This window comes from Oncorhynchus keta, chromosome 5 (assembly GCF_023373465.1).
Source record: "Oncorhynchus keta strain PuntledgeMale-10-30-2019 chromosome 5, Oket_V2, whole genome shotgun sequence".
NCBI lineage: Eukaryota > Metazoa > Chordata > Actinopteri > Salmoniformes > Salmonidae > Oncorhynchus > Oncorhynchus keta.
This window is the reverse complement of record NC_068425.1, coordinates 36,077,608-36,090,398: the sequence shown is the minus strand read 5'-3', so window position 1 is coordinate 36,090,398 and position 12,791 is coordinate 36,077,608. Positions and strand designations below refer to the sequence as shown.

Sequence of the window (12,791 nt, the reverse complement as noted above, 5' to 3'; positions counted from 1 at the left end):
CAGACAACATCAACAGGATAACAGGATAACCAGACAACATCAACAGGATAACCAGACAACATGAACAGGATAACCAGACAACATGAACAGGATAAACAGACAACATTAACATGATAAACAGACAACATGAACAGGATAACCAGACAACATCAACAGGATAACCAGACAACATGAACAGGATAACCAGACAACATGAACAGGATAAACAGACAACATTAACATGATAACCAGACAACATCAACAGGATAACCAGACAACATCAACAGGATAACAGGATAACCAGACAACATCAACAGGATAACCAGACAACATCAACAGGATAACAGGATAACCAGACAACATCAACAGGATAACCAGACAACATCAACAGGATAACCAGACAACATGAACAGGATAAACAGACAACATTAACATGATAACCAGACAACATTAACAGGATAACCAGACAACATCAACAGGATAACCAGACAACATCAACAGGATAACCAGACAACATCAACCGGATAACCAGACAACATCAACAGGATAACCAGACAACATCAACAGGATAACCAGACAACATCAACAGGATAACCAGACAACATGAACAGGATAAACAGACAACATGAACAGGATAACCAGACAACATGAACAGGATAACCAGACAACATCAACAGGATAACCAGACAACATCAACAGGATAACCAGACAACATCAACAGGATAACAGGATAACCAGACAACATCAACAGGATAACCAGACAACATCAACAGGATAACCAGACAACATCAACAGGATAACAGGATAACCAGACAACATCAACAGGATAACCAGACAACATCAACAGGATAACCAGACAACATCAACAGGATAACCAGACAACATCAACAGGATAACAGGATAACCAGACAACATCAACAGGATAACAGGATAACCAGACAACATCAACAGGATAACCAGACAACATCAACAGGATAAACAGACAACATGAACAGGATAAACAGACAACATGAACAGGATAACCAGACAACATGAACAGGATAACCAGACAACATGAACATGATAACCAGACAACATGAACAGGATAACCAGACAACATCAACAGGATAACCAGACAACATCGGAAGACAGAGAGAGAGAGGAGACTGGAAGATTGTAACCTGTTTGGTCAGCTTGCGTAGTTGATCTGTCAACTTGGCGTTCATCTCATCAAACTTCCTGAAGGCCTGCGTTGGTCAAACACAACAGAGACATGATCAGAGACAGGAATATTTACCTCAGAATATACAAAGAGCAGCAACAATGACACAGGACTTTAAAGTCTCTGCAATGTAGAGGACTGGTTCATTACATTGTGGAACATTCAGGTCACTGGCTAAAACATGAGACAGAAATGTATGTGTGTAGTAGTGGTGTGTTTAATGCTACAGATGGTTGATGCTAGTAGAGAATGATTAGTACTAGAGAGTAGGTAGTATAGAGTGATTAGTACTAGACAGTAGGTAGTACACAGTTATTAGTACTAGTAGAAGGTAGTATAGAGTGATTAGTACTAGGTAGTAGGTAGTATAGTGATTAGTACTAGTAGAAGGTAGTATAGAGTGATTAGTACTAGGTAGTAGGTAGTATAGAGTGATTAGTACTAGGTAGTAGGGAATATGGGGTGATTACTACTAGGTAGTAGGTAGTATAGTGATTAGTACTAGGCAGTAGGGAGTATGGGGTGATTATTACTAGGCAGTAGGGAGTATGGGGTGATTATTACTAGGTAGTAGGTTGTATACAGTTATTAGTATTAGGTAGTAGGTAGTATAGGGTGATTATTACTAGAGAGTAGGTAGTATAGAGTGATTAGTACTAGGTCGTAGGTTGTATACAGTTATTAGTATTAGGTAGTAGGTAGTATAGGGTGATTATTACTAGAGAGTAGGTAGTATAAAGTGATTAGTACTAGAGAGTAGGTAGTATAGGGTGATGATTACTAGAGAGTAGGTAGTATAACGTGATTAGTACTAGGTAGTAGGCAGTATAGTGATTAGTACTAGGCAGTAGGTAGTATAGAGTGATTAATACTAGTGGGCAGTAGGTAGTACACAGTTATTAGTACTAGGTCGTAGGGAGTATGGGGTGATTAGTACTAGGTAGTAGGGAGTATAGTGATAGAACTAGGTAGTAGGGAGCATGGGGTAATTAGTACTAGGTAGTAGGGAGTATAGTGATAGAACTAGGTAGTAGGTAGTATAGAGTGATTAGTACTAGGTAGTAGGTAGCATAGGGTGAGTATTACTAGAGAGTAGGTAGTATAAAGTGGTTAGTACTAGGTAGTAGGTAGTATAGTGATTAGAACTAGGTAGTAGGTAGTATAGTGATTAGTACTAGGTAGTAGGTAGTATAGTGATTAGTACTAGGTAGTAGGTAGTATAGAGTGATTAGTACTAGGTAGTAGGTAGTATAGAGTGATTAGTACTAGGTAGTAGGTAGTATAGAGTGATTAGTACTAGGTAGTATGGAGTGATTAGTACTAGGTAGTAGGAAGTATAGTGATTAGTACTAGGCAGTCGGTAGTATAGTGATTAGAACTAGGTAGTAGGAAGTATAGTGATTATTACTAGGTAGTAGGTGGTACAGGGTGTAAATGGTGTGCAGTTTTGTTGTTACCTCCTCTGGAGCTGTCTGGCAGGTCAACATGGCATCCAGAAACTCATACAGATACTGGAACGGTAGAGACCACATAGATCAACTGTTTATTACATAGCAGGAGAAGGAGGACCAGAAAATGAATTGGGGATGTGTAGCAAGAACAGGATTTATATAGAGGTCTTTCAATCTAGAACAGGATTTATATAGAGGTCTTTCAATCCCACAGGATTTATATAGAGGTCTTTCAATACCACAGGATGTATATAGAGGTCTTTCAATCTAGAACAGGATTTATATAGAGGTCTTTCAATCTAGAACAGGATTTATATAGAGGTCTTTCAATCCCACAGGATTTATAGAGGTCTTTCAATCCTACAGGATTTATATAGAGGTCTTTCAATCCCACAGGATTTATATAGAGGTCTTTCAATCTAGAACAGGATTTATATAGAGGTCTTTCAATCCTACAGGATTTATATAGAGGTCTTTCAATCCCACAGGATTTATATAGAGGTCTTTCAATCTAGAACAGGATTTATATAGAGGTCTTTCAATCCTACAGGATTTATATAGAGGTCTTTCAATCTAGAACAGGATTTATATAGAGGTCTTTCAATCCCACAGGATTTATATAGAGGTCTTTCAATCCAGAACAGGATTTATGTTCAGGTCCTTCAATCCCACAGGATTTATATAGAGGTCTTTCAATCCCACAGGATTTATGTAGAGGTCTTTCAATCCCACAGGATTTATATAGAGGTCTTTCAATCCCACAGGATTTATATAGAGGTCTTTCAATCCCACAGGATTTATATAGAGGTCTTTCAATCCCACAGGATTTATATAGAGGTCTTTCAATCCCACAGGATTTATATAGAGGTCTTTCAATCCCACAGGATTTATATAGAGGTCTTTCAATCCCACAGGATTTATATAGAGGTCTTTCAATCCCACAGGATTTATATAGAGGTCTTTCAATCCAGAACAGGATTAATATAGAGGTCTTTCAATCTAGAACAGGATTTATGTAGAGGTCTTTCAATCCCACAGGATTTATGTAGAGGTCTTTCAATCCCACAGGATTTATATAGAGGTCTTTCAATCTAGAACAGGATTTATATAGAGGTCTTTCAATCCCACAGGATTTATATAGAGGTCTTTCAATCCCACAGGATTTATATAGAGGTCTTTCAATCCCACAGGATTTATATAGAGGTCTTTCAATCCAGAGCAGGATTTATGTAGAGGTCTTTCAATCCCACAGGATTTATATAGAGGTCTTTCAATCCCACAGGATTTATGTAGAGGTCTTTCAATCCCACAGGATTTATATAGAGGTCTTTCAATCCCACAGGATTTATATAGAGGTCTTTCAATCCCACAGGATTTATATAGAGGTCTTTCAATCTAGAACAGGATTTATATAGAGGTCTTTCAATCCCACAGGATTTATATAGAGGTCTTTCAATCTAGAACAGGATTTATATAGAGGTCTTTCAATCCCACAGGATTTATATAGAGGTCTTTCAATCTAGAACAGGATTTATATAGAGGTCTTTCAATCCCACAGGATTTATATAGAGGTCTTTCAATCCCACAGGATTTATATAGAGGTCTTTCAATCCCACAGGATTTATATAGAGGTCTTTCAATCCCACAGGATTTATATAGAGGTCTTTCAATCCCACAGGATTTATATAGAGGTCTTTCAATCCCACAGGATTTATGTAGAGGTCTTTCAATCCCACAGGATTTATATAGAGGTCTTTCAATCCTACAGGATTTATATAGAGGTCTTTCAATCCCACAGGATTTATATAGAGGTCTTTCAATCCCACAGGATTTATATAGAGGTCTTTCAATCCCACAGGATTTATATAGAGGTCTTTCAATCCCACAGGATTTATATAGAGGTCTTTCAATCCAGAACAGGATTTATGTAGAGGTCTTTCAATCCCACAGGATTTATATAGAGGTCTTTCAATCCCACAGGATTTATATAGAGGTCTTTCAATCCAGCACAGGATTTATATAGAGGTCTTTCAATCCCACAGGATTTATATAGAGGTCTTTCAATCCCACAGGATTTATATAGAGGTCTTTCAATCTAGAACAGGATTTATATAGAGGTCTTTCAATCCCACAGGATTTATATAGAGGTCTTTCAATCTAGAACAGGATTTATATAGAGGTCTTTCAATCTAGAACAGGATTTATATAGAGGTCTTTCAATCTAGAACAGGATTTATATAGAGGTCTTTCAATCCCACAGGATTTATATAGAGGTCTTTCAATCCCACAGGATTTATATAGAGGTCTTTCAATCCAGAACAGGATTTATATAGAGGTCTTTCAATCCAGAACAGGATTTATATAGAGGTCTTTCAATCCCACAGGATTTATATAGAGGTCTTTCAATCCCACAGGATTTATATAGAGGTCTTTCAATCCAACAGGATTTATATAGAGGTCTTTCAATCCCACAGGATTTATATAGAGGTCTTTCAATCCCACAGGATTTATATAGAGGTCTTTCAATCCCACAGGATTTATATAGAGGTCTTTCAATCCCACAGGATTTATGTAAAGGTCTTTCAATCCCACGTGGAAAATGTAATGTGGACAGCACATCAGGTCAGACTAACATGTATGCTTTTGAAGTAAACTATCTGTCACGTTCTGACCTTTATTTCCTGTGTTTTGTATTTAGTTAGTATGGTCAGGGCGTGAGTTGGGTGGGCAGTCTATGTTTGTTTTTCTATGTTTTGGTTATTTCTATGTTTCGGCCTAGTATGGTTCTCAATCAGAGGCAGGTGTCGTTAGTTGTCTCTGATTGAGAATCATACTTAGGTGGCCTGGGTTTCACTGTGTGTTTGTGGGTGATTGTTCCTGTCTCTGTGTGTGCACCAGATAGGACTGTTTTTGAGTTTTCACGTTTCTTGTTTTTGTTAGTTTGTTCATGTGTACCTTAACGTATTAAAAAGAACCATGGACAATTACCACGCCGCGTATTGGTCCTCTGATCCGTTTCGCCTCTCCTCTTCGGAAGAAGAGGAGGAAATTCATTACAGAATCACCCACCAAAATCGGACCAAGCGGCGTGGTAAAGGACAGCGACGACAGCAGCAGCAGCATCAACAACAGAGGCCACCATCACAGGACTCCTGGACATGGGAGGAGATACTGAACGGAGAGGGACCCTGGGCACGGGCTGGGAAAAATCGCAGCCCCAAAGCAGAGCTGGAGGCAGCGAAAGCTGAGCGGCGGCAATATGAGGAGCCAGCACGGCAGTGCGACAGGTACGAGAGGCAGCCCCAAATTTTTTTTTTTTTTTTTGGGGGGCACACGAGGTGTGGTACTAAGCCAGGTAGCAGACCTGAGCTCACTCCTCGTGTTCATGATAAGCAGCGCATTACTGGTCAGGCACCGTGTTATGCGGTTAAGCGCACGGTGTCGCCAGTGCGTGTCCATTGCCCGGTGCGCTATAGGGCAGCCCCGAGAGTGCCATGCGAGTGTGGGCATTGAGCCAGGGCGTATGGTGCCTGCTCAGCGGGTCTGGTCGCCGGTACGCAGTCTTGGTCCAGGTTATCCTGCGCCGGCTCTGCGTGCTGTGTCTCCGGGGTGCTGGGAGGGTGCAGTGCGTCCTCTGCCTGCGCTCCGCTCGTACCGGGCAACTGTGGGAGTGGAGCCTAGGGGAGAGGTGCGTGTAGTAAGCACTAGATCTCCCGTGCTTACCCACAGCCCGGTTCAACCTGTGCCTGCACTCTGGAGGGTCCGGGCTAGAGTAGTTGTCCAGCCTGGGGAAGTGGTGCCAAGGTTGCGCACCAGAGCTCCAGTGCTCCCCCACAGCCCGGTCTTTCAGGCTCCTCCTAACACCAAGCCTCCTGAAGGTCTCCCCAGCCTGGTGGTTCCTGTGGCAGCCCCACGCACCAGGCTGTCTCTCAGTCTCCTCCCTGCAGGTGCTCCCGCCTGTCCGGCGCCGCTGCCGGAGCGTCCCGCCTGTCCGGCGCCACTGCCGGAGCCTCCCGCCTGTCCGGCGCCGCTGCCGGAGCCTCCCGCCTGTCCGGCGCCACTGCCGGAGCCTCCCGCCTGTCCGGCGCCGCTGCTGGAGCGTCCTGCCTGTCCGGCGCCACTGCCGGAGCCTCCCGCCTGTCCGGCGCCGCTGCCGGAGCGTCCCGCCTGTCCGGCGCCGCTGCCGGAGCGTCCCGCCTGTCCGGCGCCGCTGCCGGAGCGTCCCGCCTGCCCTGCGCCGTTGCCGGAGCATCCCCGCCTGCCCGGCGCCGCTGCCGGAGCGTCCCGCCTGCCCGGCGCCACTGCCGGAGCCTCCCGCCTGTCCGGCGCCGCTGCCGGAGCGTCCCGCCTGTCCGGCGCCACTGCCGGAGCCTCCCGCCTGTCCGGCGCCGCTGCCGGAGCCTCCCGCCTGTCCGGCGCCGCTGCCGGAGCCCTCAGCCCAGAGGCGCCAGAGCCCCTCAGCCCAGAGGCGCCAGAGCCCCTCAGCCCAGAGGCGCCAGAGCCCTCAGCCCAGAGGCGCCAGAGCCCCTGCCCCTCTGTCCAGAGCTTCTGCCCCTCTGTCCCGAGCTGCCCCTCTGTCCAGTGGGGTCATTGAGAGGGGTTGCCATGGTGAGAAAGCCACGGAGGCGGACAATAAAGCGGACTAAGACAATGGTGAAGTGGGGTCCGCGTCCCGCGCCAGAACCGCCACCGCGGACAGACGCCCACCCAGACCCTCCCCTATAGGTCAAGGTTTTGCGGCCGGAGTCCGCACCTTTGGGGGGTACTGTCACGTTCTGACCTTTATTTCCTGTGTTTTGTATTTAGTTAGTATGGTCAGGGCGTGAGTTGGGTGGGCAGTCTATGTTTGTTTTTCTATGTTTTGGTTATTTCTATGTTTCGGCCTAGTATGGTTCTCAATCAGAGGCAGGTGTCATTAGTTGTCTCTGATTGAGAATCATACTTAGGTGGCCTGGGTTTCACTGTGTGTTTGTGGGTGATTGTTCCTGTCTCTGTGTGTGCACCAGATAGGACTGTTTTTGAGTTTTCACATTTCTTGTTTTTGTTAGTTTGTTCATGTGTACCTTAACGTATTAAAAGAACCATGGACAATTACCACGCCGCGTATTGGTCCTCTGATCCGTTTCGCCTCTCCTCTTCGGAAGAAGAGGAGGAAATTCATTACACTATCCCTAGTGACTGACCGTAGGGATGTAGTATGAACATATAGGACAATACAAGGGACCTGTGGTTCTTACCGGGGTGAGGAACTTGTAGGTGAGGTGTGCATTCTCTGCCATCACATCAGCAGCCAGATCAAAATACTGAGACAGAGAGAGTATAGTAGATATACAGTAGAGTACAGTAGTAGACTACAGTAGTAGAGTACAGTATAATAGTAGAGTACAGTATAACAGTAGGTGAGGTGTGCATTCTCTGCCATCACATCAGCAGCCAGATCAAAATACTGAGACAGAGAGAGTATAGTAGATATACAGTAGAGTACAGTAGAGTACAGTATAACAGTAGAGTACAGTATAACAGTAGAGTACAGTATAGTACAGTAGAGTACAGTATAACAGTAGAGTACAGTATAACAGTATAATATATTTGACTACAGTATAATATAGTAGAGTACAGTATAACAGTATAATATTGTAGAGTACAGTATAATAGTATAATATATTAGACTACAGTATAATATAGTAGAGTACAGTATACTAGTATAATAGAGTAGAGTACAGTATAATAGTATAATATAGTAGAGTACAGTAGAGTATAGTATAATATAGTAGAGTACAGTATAACAGTATAATAGAGTAGAGATAGTATAATAGTGTAATATAGTAGAGTGCAGTAGAGTATAGTATAATATAGTAGAGTACAGTATAATAGTATAATAGAGTAGAGATAGTATAATAGTATAATATAGTAGAGATTATAATAGTATAATATAGTAGAGTACAGTAGAGTATAGTATAATATAGTAGAGTACAGTATAATAGAGTAGAGATAGTATAATAGTATAATATAGTAGAGTACAGTAGAGTATAGTATAATATAGTAGAGTACAGTATAATAGTATAATATAGTAGAATACAGTAGAGTATAGTATAATATAGTAGAGTAAGTATAATAGTATAATATAGTAGAATACAGTATAATAGTATAATAGTGTAGAGTACAGTATAATAGTATAATATATTAGACTACAGTATAATATAGTAGAGTACAGTATAATAGTATAATAGAGTAGAGTGCAGTAGAGTATAGTATAATATAGTAGAGTACAGTAGAGTATAGTAGAGTACTGTATAATAGTATAATATACTATAGTACCGTAGAATACCCTACCTCATATTTGCAGTATAGTATAGTATAATATAGTAGAGTACTGTATAATAATATAATATACTATAGTACCGTAGAATAACCTACCTCATATTTGCAGTATAGTATAATATAGTACTGTATAATAGTATAATAGAGTAGAGTACAGTAGAGTATAGTATAATATAGTAGAATACCCTACCTCATATTTGCAGTATAGTATAATATAGTACTGTATAATAGTATAATAGAGTAGAGTACAGTAGAGTATAGTATAATATAGTACTGTATAATAGTATAATAGAGTAGAGTACAGTAGAGTATAGTATAATATAGTACTGTATAATAGTATAATAGAGTAGAGTACAGTAGAGTATAGTATAATATAGTACTGTATAATAGTATAATAGAGTAGAGTACAGTAGAGTATAGTATAATATAGTAGAGTACTGTATAATAGAGTAGAGTGCAGTAGAGTATAGTATAATATAGTAGAGTACTGTATAATAGTATAATAGAGTAGAGTACAGCAGAGTATAGTATAATAAAGTAGAGTACTGTATAATAGTATAATAGAGTAGAGTACAGTAGAGTATAGTAGAGTACTGTATAATATACTATAGTACCGTAGAATACCCTACCTCATATTTGCAGTATAGTATAATATAGTACTGTATAATAGTATAATAGAGTAGAGTACAGTAGAGTATAGTATAATATAGTACTGTATAATAGTATAATAGAGTAGAGTACAGTAGAGTATAGTATAATATAGTACTGTATAATAGTATAATAGAGTAGAGTACAGTAGAGTATAGTATAATATAGTACTGTATAATAGTATAATAGAGTAGAGTACAGTAGAGTATAGTATAATATAGTACTGTATAATAGTATAATAGAGTAGAGTACAGTAGAGTATAGTATAATATAGTAGAGTACTGTATAATAGAGTAGAGTGCAGTAGAGTATAGTATAATATAGTAGAGTACTGTATAATAGTATAATAGAGTAGAGTACAGCAGAGTATAGTATAATAAAGTAGAGTACTGTATAATAGTATAATAGAGTAGAGTACAGTAGAGTATAGTAGAGTACTGTATAATATACTATAGTACCGTAGAATACCCTACCTCATATTTGCAGTATAGTATAATATAGTACTGTATAATAGTATAATAGAGTAGAGTATAGTATAATATAGTAGAATACCCTACCTCATATTTGCAGTATAGTATAATATAGTACTGTATAATAGTATAATAGAGTAGAGTATAGTATAATATAGTAGAATACCCTACCTCATATTTGCAGTATAGTAGCAGCAGGTTTCCGAAGGTGACCGGGGGGAAGGGGATCTGCTGCAGGAGGAAGGCCAGTTTCTCAAAACCCTCCGATGGCTTCTTATCCATGTTCATCAGGGCCTGGTTGTGGAGCGTTACTGGATCCAGCTCCTACAAGACAACAGACATGTGGAAATAACTATTTGTTCTTTAACTAACTTGCCTAGTTAAATACAGGATCAAATAAAACACATTTAAAGGATATTTCATTGTCCATTGGTTAGAAGGAGAATGTCTCCACACACACACACACACACACACACACACACACACACACACACACACACACACACACACACACACACACACACACACACACGTCACAACAGCTTTCTGTCTGACAGAGTGCTCCTGGTCCCCTGATCCCCATCAGTGTGAGTGTTGATATACCGGGCGGCAGCGTAGCCTAGTGGTTAGAGCGTTGGACTAGTAACCGGAAGGTTGCGAGTTCAAACCCCGAGCTGACAAGGTACAAATCTGTCGTTCTGCCCCTGAACAGGCAGTTAACCCACTGTTCCCAGAATATGTTCTTAACTGACTTGCCTGGTTAAATAAAGGTAAAATAAAAATAATAAAAATAGATGGTCACTAGAGGGCAGCACCCACTGAGCCACAGATAGAGATGTACCTTACAGCATTCACTGTCTCCAACCTACATGAGTGGTAAGGGCTGACATATGTACACACACAAGTACACACACAGTACCTCCTCTGATCTGGGAGGCATGTCAGTCAAGGCCTCCTGAGCTGCATCGCCTGGAGACAGACAGACAGAGAGACCGAGTTGAGCTTACTTACTAGCCCTTATGCAGTTTAAGTAAAAAATAGATAAGTTTTAAAAAATTATAATAAAAGTAACAAGAAATTAAAGAGCAGCAGTAAAATAACATTAGCGAGGCTATATAATGTGCGGGGGCACCGGTTAGTCGAGGTAATTGAGGTGATATGTACATGTAGGTAGAGTTAAAGTGACTACGCATAGATTATAAACAGAGAGTACCAGCCTGGTATACTATGAGAACGGACAGTTTTTCAGCTGGTAATTTCTGACAGCCTGGTCACAGTACACCCCTGGACAGAATGCTAGTCTATCACAGTATACCCCCTGGACAGAATGCTAGCCTATCACAGTACACCCCTGGACAGAATGCTAGTCTATCACAGTACACCCCCTGGACAGAATGCTAGTCTATCACAGTACACCCCCTGGACAGAATGCTAGTCTATCACAGTACACCCCCTGGACAGAATGCTAGTCTATCACAGTACACCCCCTGTATCACAGTACACCCCCTGGATAGAATGCTAGTCTATCACAGTACACCCCCTGGACAGAATGCTAGTCTATCACAGTACACCCCCTGGACAGAATGCTAGTCTATCACAGTACACCCCCTGGATCACAGTACACCCCCTGGATAGAATGCTAGTCTATCACAGTACACCCCCTGGACAGAATGCTAGTCTATCACAGTACACCCCCTGGACAGAATGCTAGTCTATCACAGTACACCCCCTGGATCACAGTACACCCCCTGGACAGAATGCTAGTCTATCACAGTACACCCCCTGGACAGAATGCTAGTCTATCACAGTACACCCCCTGGACAGAATGCTAGTCTATCACAGTACACCCCCTGAATAGAATGCTAGTCTATCACAGTACACCCCTGGACAGAATGCTAGTCTATCACAGTACACCCCTGGACAGTACACCCCCTTAATGCTGAGAGTCAAGCAGAAAGTAAATCAGGTCCCATTTTTACAGTTTTTGTTACGACTCGGCCGGGATTGAACTCCCAACCCTCCAATCTCAGGGCGGATACTCTAACCACAAGGCTGCTTGAATGTACTCACAGTTTTTGAGCTGGTATTCTATAGCAGCCTTGAGGTTGAAGCCTTCTATGAGGGCGGTCTCATGTAGGATCAGGGTGTTCCCAACACTCCTCACGTCAATGCCCTCTGTCGTCATGCCAACGCTCAGCTCTGGACGACGAGAACACACACACACAGCACAGAGAGATACAGGATGGTCAGGGGAAAACATGGATGAGAAGGAGGGTCACTAAGGGAAAACCCCAACAGAGTGATCAGGTATCTAACTAAACAGGTGTGCTGTCATTTTAAAGCCGACCTGGATGTTCCCTGATCCCTCTCTCGATGATCTCTCCCATGAAGTTGAGGGCCTGACCATACTGTTTCATACTGTAGTAGCACAGACCTATGTTGTAGGACAGTTCTGAGACAGGAGGGAGGAGAGAGAGGCAGGGGAGAGGAGGAGGGAATTAGTGGGGAGGGACAGGGAGATAGGGAGGGGCGGAGAGAGAGAGAGAGGGAGAGAGAGAAGGAGAGAATTAGGGGGAGAGGAGAGAGAGGGAGGGAGAGGAGGAGAGAATTAGGGGGAGAGGAGAGAGAGGGAGGGAGAGGAGGAGAGAATTAGGGGAGAGGAGAGAGAGGGATAGAGAGGAGGAGAGAATTAGGGGAGAGGAGAGAGAGGGAGAGAAGGAG

At 42.2% G+C, this 12,791-nt stretch overlaps 1 protein-coding gene and 1 long non-coding RNA gene across 51 annotated transcripts in view; one reads left to right on the top strand and one right to left on the bottom strand.

The window, feature by feature from the left end:
* The window catches only part of LOC118383352 (tetratricopeptide repeat protein 30A), a 45,091-nt gene that overhangs the window by 26,417 nt on the left and 5,883 nt on the right, over nt 1–12,791 (bottom strand). The window contains exons 6-12 of the mRNA XM_052520032.1: nt 12,418–12,522; nt 12,141–12,269; nt 10,990–11,039; nt 10,242–10,394; nt 7,869–7,934; nt 2,638–2,691; nt 1,140–1,205 (exon numbers count right to left, since the gene is read on the bottom strand). Coding sequence (XP_052375992.1) covers nt 1,140–1,205; nt 2,638–2,691; nt 7,869–7,934; nt 10,242–10,394; nt 10,990–11,039; nt 12,141–12,269; nt 12,418–12,522 — 623 coding nt within the window. The remainder of the gene's footprint in view (nt 1–1,139; nt 1,206–2,637; nt 2,692–7,868; nt 7,935–10,241; nt 10,395–10,989; nt 11,040–12,140; nt 12,270–12,417; nt 12,523–12,791) is intronic.
* Nucleotides 2,961–5,203, top strand: LOC127930229 (uncharacterized). Of its 50 annotated transcripts, none has more exons than XR_008137345.1 (6): nt 2,961–3,588; nt 3,653–3,834; nt 3,867–4,382; nt 4,657–4,716; nt 4,905–4,966; nt 4,999–5,065. It is a non-coding gene; the product is annotated as an uncharacterized LOC127930229 (long non-coding RNA). The 50 variants fall into 50 exon arrangements; XR_008137344.1 differs by lacking the exon at nt 4,657–4,716 and adding an exon at nt 4,473–4,532; XR_008137347.1 differs by lacking the exon at nt 4,657–4,716 and having other exon boundaries at nt 3,867–3,926; nt 4,079–4,594; nt 4,717–5,082.